This window comes from Tympanuchus pallidicinctus, unplaced genomic scaffold, assembly GCF_026119805.1.
Source record: "Tympanuchus pallidicinctus isolate F22 unplaced genomic scaffold, pur_lepc_1.0 scaffold14, whole genome shotgun sequence".
Lineage (NCBI taxonomy): Eukaryota > Metazoa > Chordata > Aves > Galliformes > Phasianidae > Tympanuchus > Tympanuchus pallidicinctus.
This window is the reverse complement of record NW_026294659.1, coordinates 13,771,470-13,786,563: the sequence shown is the minus strand read 5'-3', so window position 1 is coordinate 13,786,563 and position 15,094 is coordinate 13,771,470. Positions and strand designations below refer to the sequence as shown.

Genomic DNA, 15,094 nt, shown 5'->3' with positions numbered 1-15,094 from the left:
AGAAAACCTTAACCAGGCAGAATTACACAAAGGGAAGTTTAGCCCCAAAACAATATCCAACTGGAAGGGATCATTAAAGATCAAGTTCAACTGCCTGACTCTTCAGGAGAAACCAAAAGTTGAAGTATGCAACTGAGGGCATCATCCAAATGATTCTTGAACATTCACAGGCGTGAGTCATCAACTACCTTGGTAGGAAGCCCATCCCTGTGTTTGATCACCTTCACAGTAAAGAAATTTTTCCTGTTGCTCCCTGTGAACCTCTCCCCCCTCCTACCCCAATCAAGCTCTGTTTGTTTGAATGTGCATCCTTACAGCAGTGACCCCAAAGAGCCTTCCACCTCCCTCTCCACTTCCACACTTCACAGAGATACAGTGAGGCTGCATCCTCAGTCTCTAAATACTAACCTCTTCTAGGTGTTCCTTCTCCATTCTGTAGACCACTTGAAGCAGGTTCTTGATCTGCTGCTGCATTTCTTTGATCTTGCTGTAGTTGTAATTGTCTAATCATACCATCAAGAATGCTGGGCTCCATACCTTGTTCATCCTGATCAACTGTCTGCTGGCCTATAACTTGTTCAACCACTTCTCCATCACCTTGCAAGTGTGAAAGAATGACAAACATGAATGGGATTATTAACTTAATATAGCAAATGATTTAATCTCTTTGTTTACATCACAGAAAGACATGCTGTTGTTGTAGTCAGTTGCAGAACAACACTGGAAATTATTCAAGTTACCTACTCCAAGCGAGACATTTATGGAGTCTGAAACTGAAGCACAGTTAACGTATGTCAGATGCATACAAAAAAAAAAAGACAGACATCCACTTGAGTCACCAAATTTGCTTTTTTTTTTTTTTTGAAGTAGTATTCACTGTGGGACACTTCAGCATCCTTGAAGAACACAAATACACATGATAGTTGCTAGCATGCAAGAAAACCATATCAATTTTATATCACCTATATCATATCTACTCTGTCTCAAATCAGAATTACTACAGCACAGATAAATTCTGGATACAGATTTTTAGCAAGACCATTCTTACTTGTTGCTACATATCCAAGTTGAGGAATCAAGTGCTCATCTGCAGAATTCTCTCTTCCTGGAACCAATCTTTGATATTTTGTTGGATGAGGGTTTCCATCCACATCTACTAAGAAGGGAGGCGGCATGAGATGAGGAGCCTGCTGAGTCTGCTCATCCAGGACATAATTGTTGGAGTCTCGAATAAGGGGTCGGTAGTCAGTGTGGAAGAACATCTGATCAGGAATCTAGAAGCAAATGAAAGTTTTGTTGTAAATTTTGAAGGAAAACAAACATGGAAATCTGCCAGAAAACACAAAAGAACAAGCAATACTAATTGAAATATTCCAAAACCACCTTAAAAGGTGAAGGAAAAAGCAAGTTCCCAATGAGAAGAGTTATGTACAACTACTATAACCAGTACATGTTGCAGTACTTCCATTTTTAAGATCATTTTTCCAAGCAACAAAAACAAATATAGAAAATAATGTTGTTCTACACTTAACATTCAAAATGTTTCCATCCCATTTTTTTTTCCCCACACAGCTAAGAAAAGTTTCCTTGGTTTCCATGCAAGGAAATCATTGTCCCAAATTCAACCTTAGTTCTCAAAGAGAAGTTCTTCCTTAATCATGCAGTATCCACCTGAAAAGTTTTCTATAACTTGAACAGTCCTTTAAGTCCACACAGCTGAAGTAACAAATAGACAGGTAATTGTGTAATAGTCAGAATCTTTGTTCCCAGCAATGATAAGCAAGATGAACAGAATTAAGTTTCAATTCCAGTTAAGAATGTACAGCAGGAGAAAAAAAAAAACACAAAACGTCTGAAGTGACAAACATGGAATTACCATTGCAAGTTTTACAAAAATTGAGGGAGAACTGAAGAAAAGCATTTTTTAAGAGCTGTTTCAAGAAAACAGAAACACATGTATTTATCAAAACAAAAAAGGGATTGGCTGATGCATTAAAAATTTGGAACACTGAATCCTATACACGCTTTTTCTAACATTTCACAGCAGCGTTGGCTGCTCATTTACTTGTGCTTATTTTAAACAATCTACTATACTGAAGTTGGATTTGAATAACTCAAGGTCTAAAGAATCACAAGTTCTGATAATGAAAATAAACCAGCAAATTATCCTTAACATGAACATTCAACTTTTTGTTCATTTGGTAGTAGCACAATAAACTTGGTGATAGATTCCAACCTTCAAATATTAACCTATATTGAGAATTTAGAAATAAAAAGTAATATGGGCTCAAACAATTAACATGTAAATGAAGTGGCTGGAAGACACTTGTTTCAGAAAAGTACCACTAGCTACTTCCCAGAGGGGAAGTTATGATGCTGGCTGTTTCTGCCATGCCAGGACTGTACGTAAGAGAACTCACAGACATCAAGAAACACATTATAGTTACATCCCTTACACATACAAAACTCTTGTTACTTTCTATATTTCAGGAATTGGCATATCTAATCTAATTTTAGTTAGAAGCTTAACTAAACAGTTCCAATAAAAAACTCACCTTTTCATAAGGCTTGCTACAGCCAAAACCAAATATCAACAGATGCCCATGAGAATCTGTACATGCAAAATGCTGCCCATCTGGTGAAAATTTGCAGTCAAAAACAGCACCGTGTCCTTGGCCTTCAATCTACATGAAGGGAAAGAAACTCAGGAGTATTTTATCAAACTTTTAGAGCAAAAATCAATTATTCTGTCAAGAGCAGTCCTGCACCTCTTTAAATACCTCCAATAAAGCAATGAACAATCCCCAGTCACTTCAGTTTGTATCATTTCCCTTGACATTTTATCTTAACTCCTAAATCATATCATTTCAAAAGGCACAATAAAGAATATGGAAACATACTCGAATAAAAAACCAACCAATCAAAAAAACAAGGAACAAAAAACTGAGGCTTTTTAGCTATCAATATATTGCTGAAAGTTAAATTCTAGCTACTAAATACTTATTGTTAAGCCACTTCTAGAAAGCCATGAAACTTTAAACCTAAAGTAAAAAATCCCTTCTCTATTGACTGTAACACAAATAAATTAAAAAGAAAAAAAACAAAACACTATATCATGTTGAAGCCTCAGAGACAATAACCTATCTGGAAGAGTTAATTGTAAACTGGCCAACAGCAAATGTCAAAGGAGAATGTCAGTACAGCTGAGAATAGAAATACTTGTCTATGTGATTCCTGAAGTGATAGATCTTTCAGACTTTTCAGCAGAGCCTACTTCATCTAAATTAACAACTGATCCTAAGAATGAGGTGAAAAAAGGTCCCTTGGAACAAAGAATGGAAGAGCCCTGCTGTTAACTATTTGAAGCACTCTCAGATTGAGAAGTACCAATAAACAAGTCAAGCCAAAAAGAGATCAGACCTTAATTATGATGAAAGTGACATCTTGCTTTGCTCCCCCATTTCTCACACGTGACTACAAATTCTCACAATTCATCCTCCTTGTCTCATAATACACCCTGACCTAAATCAACTCAAAAGCTCTGGAGAACTGTGCTAGTGCAAGGAAGCAGCTAATGCTCTTCTAGAAGGTTGGTGACCTGATTATGCTTAGTAAAGGGTCCACTGAGAGACACCTGATTCAAGGAAGTGGTTGGACAGCTGGAAGCAAGAAAGGAGTTACCCTGCTCCTTGTTCTGACACATAAAACCATAACCTCACTATTAGTTACACTGCACCCATACTTACAGTGACCAAGAAATTCAAAGGTAAGAGTTCTAGAAACAAACTGAACTCAATTTCAGCCTTAAAAGAAAAAAAAAAAAAAAAGAAATGGCAGCAGGTATACACGTAGAATGTTGATGATGGTTCTTTAAGATAGTACCTGAACATACTACTGTGTGATGAGAAAAAGTGGAATTAAAAAAAAAACAAAAAACTCTTACCATGTTGAAATAATGCTTTGTTTTTGTGCCCTTTGTAATGTCCCATATGAAGATGTTGCCATCATGACCAGCAGACAGCATTATCCTGGAATCAAAAGGATGGGTCTCCAAGACAAATACTTCATCCGCATGCCCCTAAAATTCAGAATTGCAAGTCACATGCAAACAGAAGGATAAAATCCAAATCAACAGGATATCTACAGTAGACCTTAAAGCACTGCACCACTCTCTTCTCCCCATACAACAACTTTTTAAAATGAAATCTCTACAAGTTGCATCCAAAAGCACATCAACTTTTAGAACTTCCACAGCACATGTATCTGGATTGCTATCTCCGCAACTAGAGTGGAGGTAGAGGAAGTAGAGCAAAAATGCCTGCGATGCAGAAACATTTGAAATTTAATCATTTCCTAGATGCAAACAAGAACTCAGGAAATATGGAGCTTCTGGCAAATTAACGTGAGCTATTAAGAACTATTAAACAGACAAGTTGGTTCAAAAGCAGCAGGGAGCAGTTTTGGTTAAAAAAAAAAATAATCCAAGAAATGCTACACTTGTGATTAATGCAGAACATTGAAGACAATCAGACCTAACGATGGACTCAGGATGTACATGCCACTCTAAACATAGAAAGACTTACTGAAGATCTACGTCAAAAAAGCATGGAAGAACAACTACGTACCACCAAATCATGAAGCAATTGCCCTGTAGATGAATTCCAAACTTTGAGCAGGTGATTATTTACAGCCGTAACAACATAGTTGTCATTTTGGTTCCAAGCGATCATCGTTACTTTAGGCCTCATAAATTTGTCTTCTTCTGAACACATGTCACTATTCAAAGTTATAAAGGTAGAAGTTATTTTTAACTAGTTTTCCAGTGTTAATACTTAGATAACAGAAGGAACATTAGTAATTAATTTTGTATTGACACTTTTGTCCATAAGCTTTTTTTTATCTTTTACCTGTGTGACCTGGTGTAGGGAACCTGCTTTGGCAGGGGGGTTGGACTCGATCTCTGCAGGTCCCTTCCAACCCCTACAATTCTGTGATTGTGATCTTTTTAAAACGATAAAGTATAAAGCAAATCTGACCATTCATGGGTTTGAATGATTTGTATTTCTACAAATGCACACAGATGCATTTGAAGAAGAGTAACTCAGAGGAAAAGAACAAGATTCAATTAAGAATGAAATTCTTAGAACTAATCCTAAAACAAACAGCTTGATGCTCAGATCGACCATTTTTTCCCCTTGGTTCTCTTCTGTCAAACTGCATTTCTAAGACTCTAGAAGATCCCTCTCAGTATCCTTCATTAACTAACGGCATGGGCTTTCTTTCAAACATTAACATGGTATTATTTATAATCTGCATCAGCTAGTCTAAAGACTCCCTCAATCATACATAAATATAATTATGTCTGTTATCCCAGAAAGATAGATGTTACAGTCATATTTCAAGCATTAGTCATTACTTCTACCAAAAAAACACTTTTTTTTTTTTTTTTTTGCATCACAGAGAACTTGCCATTACCTAGTATACTTAACATGAGTTTGGGTTCTTTTCATTTTCTCCTATCTAACTGCCTTCAAATTAGTCTTTACACAGGTATTTAAGCATTTTGTAGTACTGTAAATCATCTACTCATCAGGTTTATTCAGTACAGTGCAATATCCTGATTATCATCTGTAATAATGCAATTTAAACTTTGTGCAATAAACATACTTCATTAATATACTTTTTTAAAAGTGAAGACAGTCAATGGAAACAGCCAGCAAAATCAGAACTTGATGAACTTCGTCTACTGTCTTTCATCATCTCTTGTGGAAAAAGCTTATTATCCATCTTATTTTCACTAATATAAGGAGTTCTTCCTGTAACACCACGTCAGGACTCAGACCGGCTATAGAAGTCTACTGATTTTCTGTTAACTTAATAAAAATAGACCTGCAATTAATTTGATAAAGAATACATTTGAAAGCTATGCATCTGAATTTATGTATTTACCTATTTTTGAAAGACAGTAATTTAACAAGTTGTTACATCACTGGAGGACTCAGCACCCTTCAAACAACAACACACCATCTGATCATAACATTGTTAAGAAAAACAGCACTTGATGAGCTCCTGGCACTTTCTGATTTCATGGAACAGATGAAAAAAGGGAATACTTCACCTACCCTGGTAATCGATCGGACATATCCAACAGAATACTCCTCCATTCAGCGTCTTCAAAGCGCCAGATTCGTGCTGTCCCATCTCTGCTGCCACTTATGAACCTTAAAGAAGTTTTAAAGGATGATCAGAAGAATTTGTTTTAAAGTATTTTCAGAGGGAAAAAACACCACAACTCAGACTACCACCATGAAATACTGATAAAAATGTTATTGTCAATTTACAAGAGTTTTTTCAGTTAACTGTTATTAGTTCTCTTTCCAGAAGAAGAAAAGAGTATTTCCAAACCAGAGCTGAACAAAGTTGTCAGAACATGCAGAACAGTATCAATTTCCAAGTTAAATCCACAACTTTATCCTCAACTCCTTCTCCATTACAGTTCTATAAATATCTATTTTAAGTAACGTATTCTGAAACTGCGAAGTATCAGATACTGACACAGAAGCAAGGACAGATCAGCATAGCAAAACCACCCACAACTGTGCACAAAGGAAAACACTGCTAGTAGTTTCGTTTGAGATACTGAGGTATAAACCACAGCAGTTCAGGCTTACACTTCACAAACAACTGTGCTGTTAATAGAGAACAGTAATTCCTGAAGAGAGGAACTAAAAAGCAATGAGACATTTTAAACAATCTCTCTAGTCCATGAATCACAACACTGATGAAGACAGCTGACACAACTCCCACAGAAAAACTTGTGTACTGGGTATATCATGTATATACTCTAATTAGAAATGATTCACATTAGTAATAATTATGAATTCTAGACATGTTCCAAAGAAAGTGTCATCAAGCAAAAGAGCACTAGTGAGATTGTTTGCTTTTTTAGATTTGTTTTACTTATGGGACTTCTGGCTTTTCTTTCTTTAAACAGTGCCTACAAAGGTAACCCATACAAGCTTGAAGTGTGATGGACTAGTGCAAAACAGTAAGTGCCAAAGATGTGTACAATTACAGAAAAATACACACAAAAGGAAGACAATTACAAGTTCTAAGCTAACTACTAGGGTCCTCATTCATAGTCCCCTGTCTTACTAACAGAGAAAGGACCAACAAAAATTCAGCACTAAGTTATGGTTGCATATTGAAGCCTGCCTTGAAAGTTAAAATCCATATTTTCATTTCAATAGAAATTCTCATTTTCTTAAGAAGAAATTTTTTACTGCGATGGTGGTGAGACACTGGAACAGGTTGCCCAGTGAGGTTGTGGGTGTCCCCTCCCTGAAAGCACTCAAGGCCAGGCTGGATGAGGCTTTGAGCAACCTGGGCTAGAAGGAGGTGTCCCTAACTATAGCAGGGGGCTGGAACTAGATGATCTTAAAGGTCCTTTCCAACCCAAATCATTCTATGATTTCTGATGGGAAAAGGATGAGAAATTAATTTAGGTGCCACACTGTATTTGAAGTTTGGTTTACATTTTATAAATGGAATTTAAGCAACATTTTCTACTCCCAAAATCAGCTGTAAAATATTAAATCAATTTCTTTTAAAAATAACAGTAGATTAGAAAAAAATGAGTAGGACTAAAACTTCTTTTTTAGACCATCCGCACATTTTTCTGTTTCCCACTTTGATCAAATATTTGCTTAAAATGTGAGAGAAAGAAAAGGAAGAAGCCATAAACACTTATTAAATACATTTTTAAAAGGGTGAAATTCCTCCAAGTAAATACAAATTCAGCTAGTCCAAAGTCTGATAGAAGTTTGAGGCACACAGCTGCAACTTAGCTATTCTCTCCTAGGTTAGCCCATTAGACCTTTCAGTTTAAGGTACTAAGATCTCACTAGAAACCTGCATGCAGAAAATACATTCCTAGCTCCAAAGTAACGTACTGGTTGGTTACATCTGAGAACCTTTCAACATACCTATCACCACTGTTGGAAAACTGAATGCTGTCAACTTTGTCCTGCAAGAAAAAACAAAAATTGTCAGAAATTATATTTTAAAAAAATGAAATACAGTTTTGACAGATCTGAGACTATGAAAATCTGAAACAATGAAAAAGAAAGTATATTTTATAACTCTGCAGACACCCAAGTCTGATAGAGAATTACCAGAACTCAGTAAGCACTAATGCTACATCTAAAACACAAGCTTTACAAAAACGTTTCACTTCAACGTGAAGCACAGACAAATGAAATAACCGTCCATTAATAACTTGGCAGCCAATGAACTTGAATACATACCCCAGTATCATAAGCCAATCACAATCCAGAGAATTCTGTTTCTCCCACTCACACATTCCTTGAAAACTATAGTCTAATATTGTATTTCTTTACTAGAATAAAAGCAACAGAAAAAGCAGATACTACACTCAACTTAGTTTATCTTACATAGCTGAAAGTCTTCTCCACTGACAGAATACACATTCATCAAGTCTCATCACTATAACATTAACGGTTAAGTACTTTAAAAACTTGGATTAAAAATATACCTGGCAGAAAAGCTGCCTTCTCATATACAACACAGAATCATCTTACCAAGCTATACTGGCCTATGAGCAGAACCATCCAAATAAGTGTAAATTATGCTATCCTGCAACCTAAAAATCCTACATGCTTTGATTTTTCATTTGGAAATACCAACATCACTGTTTGGTGTGAAATTTTGGAAGAGGTTTAATAGGGGAATTCTAAATTTACAGTTCAAAATATGCTTAAGTTCTTGCTGTTTGTCTACTCCACAGAAGACACACAGTGAGATTCACTGTTTTTAAAGGCATCTGTTAAACTCTGATCTTAGTAATAACTCTTTTAACAAACAGAAAAACTAACACTATTACATACATACCTCACATCTTCCTTACTGGTATAAAAGATTTCTGTATCCTATACTTGTGACCTTTCCTAGCCAACACCTACAGTATCTGGGTACTCCATAGTACCTCTCAAGGAAAGATTGTATAGCATCTAATGTTCAGGAAGAATATACTGCCTTCCTTAAGTTCTTCAATGCTTTTGAATATAGTGGGCAAAGAGCTGGAACACCAAACCAGGTGTTTGGTGACAAAAATCATTGAAGTGGAACAAGATTAAAATATATGAAGAGGGATAGTTGTAAGAAACAAAGCCTCCAAGTTATGGAAAAAAAAAAAAACAAGTGTTAAATGCAAGGGCTCAAGTCGTATTCATAGGAAGATTCACCATACTGAATTCATAAAATGATACATTGAAATTGCTCATTAAAGATTTGAGTATGAAGCACTGACAACAGACAACAAAAAAGAACAAACAGAAAAAAATCCCTTAAACATCATCATGTGAACGTAAGCCAAGTTTCCCTTAGACTCTTTATAAGGCAGATTCCACTGGACCATGCTGCAAAAATCAAAGACATGAGGGTTCTGGAAAACCCTGGGAACTCAGTCCCCGTTTAAAGATTTAACACAGAACATGTCAAATCACAGCTACCTGGGTAATTAAATCAATGTTCTCAGCAATACGACTTCCTGAATGCAACATATAATATGTGGCTATGCAAACTTGCATTGTAAAGGGAAGCAATTGAGTAAACCACATGCTTTAAAACTAGAGATACCTGCCACCCCTTAGAACAGTTCATTCACATAAGATGGCTGGTTGAAATTCTGTATAAATTCTACAAATGTATTCAGTGCAAACATTGCCACAAATCCACTCACAGCATTAACTTGCAACCTCAACAGTGCTTTAAACAACTAATTAGTAGATTTAAAAATCTTACAGCATGACTCTCCAATTCAGCTATTCTCTCAGGAGTTTCAGAGCCAAAATAATACATCCTTATAACGTGGTCAGTACTGCCAGTGGCTAAAAACATACCGCCTGCAAAAAAATACAAATAATTAAAAATAAAAATAAAAAATCAAGCACTACTTTCTTACACAGTAGATTAATTAAAACATCACACTTCTCAGACGTTTAGTTTAAAAAACTAAGAATTCCCACTGATGTGTGTGTGGAAGGGAATTCCCTACCTTACCTCAGAAAGCCTTCTCAACCATGGTAAAAACAGGCAAGTCATATTCGATGTTACAAACGTTTTAAAATATGTAACTAAGAAAATGCTTAGCACCAAACACTACTGCTTGTGCACACAGGTGTCCACTCATACAGGAAATCTGGCTAACCATAGTCAGAATCATCTAGGTGACTTATACTGTAGCATGTGCCCCATCTGCCATCAGTATCATTTCATAACCAGGTGCCAGTATGGATAGATCAGCATAACAGAGCAGTGCTTAGCAGTGATTATGGCAATATAATGATCTGCTTCTTGGCTCCAGGAAATGTGGCCTGAAGTTTATTTAAAAAACAAACAAACAAAAAAGCAGGAACTAATATACTAGACTTTGAGATGTACTTTATTTGTTCCCAACTTTCTTCTGATGTTTATGCTGTCTGGTACCAGCAAGCTTTCCCACAAAATTCACCCGCATGATTAGAATAGAGGATGACTATGAGTCAAGACAAGCACGTTTGTAGATAAATTTATGGATTCTTAAGTAAGAAGGGATTTTTCTGACAATTTCTGCATACGACTGGCACAGAATGAGAAGCACCTATTATTGGCAGTAAGCCCTGCTGTTACCTGTGGTATCTTAGACAGCAATAACTTTCCAAAACCATGGCAGTATGTAAGGGGTTAAACGAGTACACAAAATTTGATCAAGACAAAAACTAAAGGAGCATCAGGTGATTTTTCCATTGGCAAACTACTGCAGATAAATGGGAGTTACTTACTATACAGTGGCTGTTTTATTTTTAAAGCTGTCACAACAAAAGAACTACAAATACGGTCATGCAGAAAGAAATCACAGTGCTAAATTCAATCTATACATGCCTTACCTACACTGAATGAAGAACAAAGCATCTGAACTCCTGGTCTAGGTTTCTCTGTAAATTTCACTGGCCGATTGCTTAAAAAGAAAAATTGCTTGAAACAGGACACGTCACGAAAAAAACTTCAGCTTTTACCATCACTTCAAAACATAAGCATATGTTTCTTTGAACACCTACGTAGTAGGTACTTACATGCATACAGTAACATCTGCACATCTCATGCAGGAGGATAAACAATATGGTTTACTTCTCCAGATTACTGTATGTACATGCACTAAAATAGTATTTGAACCCCACACAACCAGTAATTCACAAGTTTCAGCAAAATCTTAAGCACAACAAGCCAAGGAGCGTGCATCCACTCCACATGGCATCCACAAAGTACTGAATTCGTGTTCACAAACTAGAAATGACTAGTGGTACATGACAGAAGGCCCATCAGATATCATTACTGCAGAATGTAAGTTCATGAAATTTTTACAGAAGTAGACACAAGTTGTGCAATTGTACACAAAGTGATTGGTTCCCTGTTCTGCAAGTCACGAACACACTCCTCCAGTTAATATGGCCAAAATTTTAAACAAAGTAGCTATTAAGAGCCACATTAAGGAGAAAATACAGAAAACTGGATTAATTTCCCAGGACAACAGAAGAACAAATTTGGAAAGAGCATAATTAGTGCTTTTAAATATTTATACAAAGTTTTTAGATAATTAAGCCAATATGTGCTTGCCAACGCCGTCACTGTATTTTGACCAAGCAGAACACAGCATAGCAAGAGTCCATCAGCATCCCCAGTTACATACCTGAACTTCATGGAATCTGTATCCCACTGCCAAAAGCAAACGTTTCCATCTGCACCAGTAGAGACCATGTATCGCATGGAGCCTTTCACCATTGGACTAAACTACAAGGGGGGAGGGGGGGGAAATAAGGTCAGAAACATACTAATAAAGATATTTAAAAATTTATGAACTTGTAAAAATGCTCATGTAAAAAACTAATACAAGATTTAAAGCAAAACTGCTAAAGTGGCTGCTGAAAATGCTTCAAAAGTAACACCTCCTGTATTCTAAGATAAGACTGTGTTGTAGGTTTCAATTATTGCATTGTATTACAAGCCATTCACTGCTTTGCTTTGGTACCCATTAAAAATTTTGTCAGTGAATGAAGGAACTAGCAGACAGAGCACTAAAAAAAAAAAAAAAATGAAATGAATTTTCACTAGATTAGCAATTCTATACTTAAAAGAGTACATGTTAAAAGACAGAGTACATGTAAACCAACATCACATACAACTTTATAGGAAGTCCTCATATATGCTTCTTTAGGACAGTTTTTCTTGCTACACACAGAGATTACCTCTCAAAAAAAATACAGATGACAAGTTGATAAAATCATGAATCAATTACTACTACCATCAGCACTGGAATCAGCCATAGTAAGGATAATTGAAATGTAAGCTTTTTAAGAACTATTAAGCAAGAAGATCCAGCATACTACAGGTAGCACCTGGAATATTTCTTGCCAGAAAGTAAATAAATACCAAAGAAATTGCATATATTAAGTCTACAGTTGAAGGCAGCATCCTATCACTTCTCACAACAGCCCAGCGCTCTCCTCATTACAACCTCCTGCCAGGTGTTTGCAGAGAGCAATGAGCTCTCCCCTCCACCTCCTCTTCTCCACATAGAACAGCCTCAGTTCCCTTTTTCCTTGTAACACCTGTTTTAAAGTGTTTTCTAACATCTTATACTAAGCACCTTCAAACATTTAAGATAGCACAGTTTTAAGATTAAGAAAGATACCCATATCACAGAAGCTGTAAGAATCACATACTGCATCAGAATAGCCACACACATAAGCCCACACACCCCACCTCCCACAGTAACAGACAAGAGGAAGGCACAGCATCACCCAGAAATCCTCTCCAGTTCCAGCAAGTCAAACATTACAGGTAGTGTGCCTGGCAGTTGCCCAGAAACAGCTTTCTCAAGAAAAATACTTCAATACATTGCTTTTACTTTTTTTTTTTTTTTTTTTTTTTTTTTTTTAACATCAGTGCAATTTTTATGAGTCATAAAGGTTAAATTTGGTACTTTTTTAAAATTATTTATTTCATTCATTATGTGAAGAAGATTGGTAGTCAGTGAATCAGGAACTCCGGGGAGGCAAAAAACCTCTTTTTAATAAACAAGTTTCTTCTGACTAATTTTTGACATCTATATTTAAATGTTCAAATTTCAACATGCATACAATCACACAAAAATAGCTGTAGTTATGCAAAAGACACAGTGAAATTCATTTTCCATTCACATGCCATCTCTCACGAGAACCAGAACATCAGCTGCCTTGCAACATTTGGACATGAAAAAGCAAGATGAACACTTGTTATACTACTTCTTAACCTAGCAAGAGCAACTAGAGAATTAACAGAATGTGAGGCACAAGTATTCCTTCTCAAGACAAAATCAGACAGCCATATTCATACAGAGCTTCCACACAAGCGCGTTTCCCAGTTTCAGTAAGCAACCAAGGAACATGGCTCTTTCTCTATCAATATGATAGCTAGCTAACCTGCAGGCAGCCCAGCAACTTCAGTTCTACTACTAAAGGTGACTCTCAACTCACGTATAAAAAGCTTTCTTTCTTTCCCCCACACTTGCCTCACATTCTCTACAATTTAAATACTTCCAAATCTTCCACATAAGTGAAATTTATCTTTGAGACTCATGGTCTGCACGGTTCTCATAATCCTTTTACAATCAAAGCATTTCTACACACTGAAGCAGACATAAATAGGTTACATATACAGTTCTCAAGGCCAAGAGGACTTTGTGTGACTTAAGCCACACACAAGAGTTTTCTAAAAGCTCTGCCATCGCTCAGTGGTCTGGCTGTCCTTGTCATATCCTGGCATGCTGATGCTGTGTAGAAGTGCCAAGCATGTGTAAGATAGGAGGAAAAAGACTCTGAAACATCCAGGGATTACATTAAACCAGAGCTAGAAACTTCACATTCTGTACCACTAGAACAAAAATTCTATATCGTACTTAGGGACCCCTCTTTCCACTTACTTATATTTATATTTACCACTCATTAACCTTTATGCAAGAACTGATTTTAACTTAGAGAATTTGCAGTACTTACTAACAGAAATTACTTACTAACAAATAAAGTTAGTACTTAGATACATCGGAGGGAAGGCATCCAGAGGGTCCTGGATAGGCTGGAGAAGTTGACCATGTGAACCTAATGAGGTTCAGCAAGGCCAAGTGTAAGGTGTTGCATTTGGGACAGGGTAATCCCAGGTGTTAATACGGACTGGGCAAAGATCTCCTTGAGAACAGCCTTGAGGAGAAGGACCTAGGGGTCCTGATGGATGAGAAGCTGGACACGAGCTAGCAGTGTGCACTTGCAGCCCAGAAAGCTAACTGTGTTCTGGGCTGCACTAAAAAAGGGGTGGCCAGCAGGGAGAGGGAGGTGATGGTCCCCCTCTACTCAGCTCTTGTGAGGCCCCATCTGTAGTACTGTATCCAGGCCTGGGGCTCCCAGCACAAGAAAGATGCAGAGCTCTTTCTTGTCCAGTATCAGGCCACTAAGATGCTCAGAGAGTTGGAGCACCTCTCTTATGAGGAAGGGTTGAGGGAACTGGGCTTGTTTAATTTGGAGAAGAGAAGGCTCCAGGGAGACCTCATTATGGCCTTCTAATACTTGAAGAGAACCTATGAACAGGAGGGGGTATGTCCATTTGCGAGGGTAGGTAGTGGTAGGACAAGGGGGAATGGTTTTAAATTAAGACAGGTGAAGCTTAGGTTAGAGATCAGGAGGAATTTTTTCACTCAGATGGTGGTGAAGCACTGGAACAGGTTGCCTGAGGAGGCTGTGGATGCCCCATCCCTGGAGGGGCTCAAGGCCAAGCTGGATGTGGCTCTGGGCAGCCTGGTCTGGTGGTTGGTGACCCTGCACACAGCAGGGGGGGTTGACACTAGATGATCATTGTGGTCCTTTTCAAACCAGGCCATTCTATGATACTAGGTCAAGTTGCTTTAAATGCCTGCAGTTTTATTCACAAATCCTTATTTCTCATGTCCAAAGTCTTACATATTACTACAGTTATCTGTTTAACACAACCTCTAATACTATACAAAGTA

General features: G+C 37.1%; 1 protein-coding gene across 4 annotated transcripts in view; it reads right to left on the bottom strand.

Annotated features, from left to right (window-relative positions):
- Nucleotides 1–15,094, bottom strand: part of BRWD1 (bromodomain and WD repeat domain containing 1) — a 52,005-nt gene that overhangs the window by 29,972 nt on the left and 6,939 nt on the right. For all 4 annotated transcript variants that reach the window (XM_052673784.1, XM_052673786.1, XM_052673787.1 and 1 more), the window contains exons 9-18: nt 11,747–11,847; nt 10,947–11,017; nt 9,823–9,923; nt 7,986–8,026; nt 6,123–6,221; nt 4,626–4,776; nt 3,944–4,078; nt 2,556–2,684; nt 1,049–1,274; nt 409–597 (exon numbers count right to left, since the gene is read on the bottom strand). In XM_052673784.1, the coding sequence (XP_052529744.1) occupies nt 409–597; nt 1,049–1,274; nt 2,556–2,684; nt 3,944–4,078; nt 4,626–4,776; nt 6,123–6,221; nt 7,986–8,026; nt 9,823–9,923; nt 10,947–11,017; nt 11,747–11,847 (1,243 nt within the window). The remainder of the gene's footprint in view (nt 1–408; nt 598–1,048; nt 1,275–2,555; nt 2,685–3,943; nt 4,079–4,625; nt 4,777–6,122; nt 6,222–7,985; nt 8,027–9,822; nt 9,924–10,946; nt 11,018–11,746; nt 11,848–15,094) is intronic.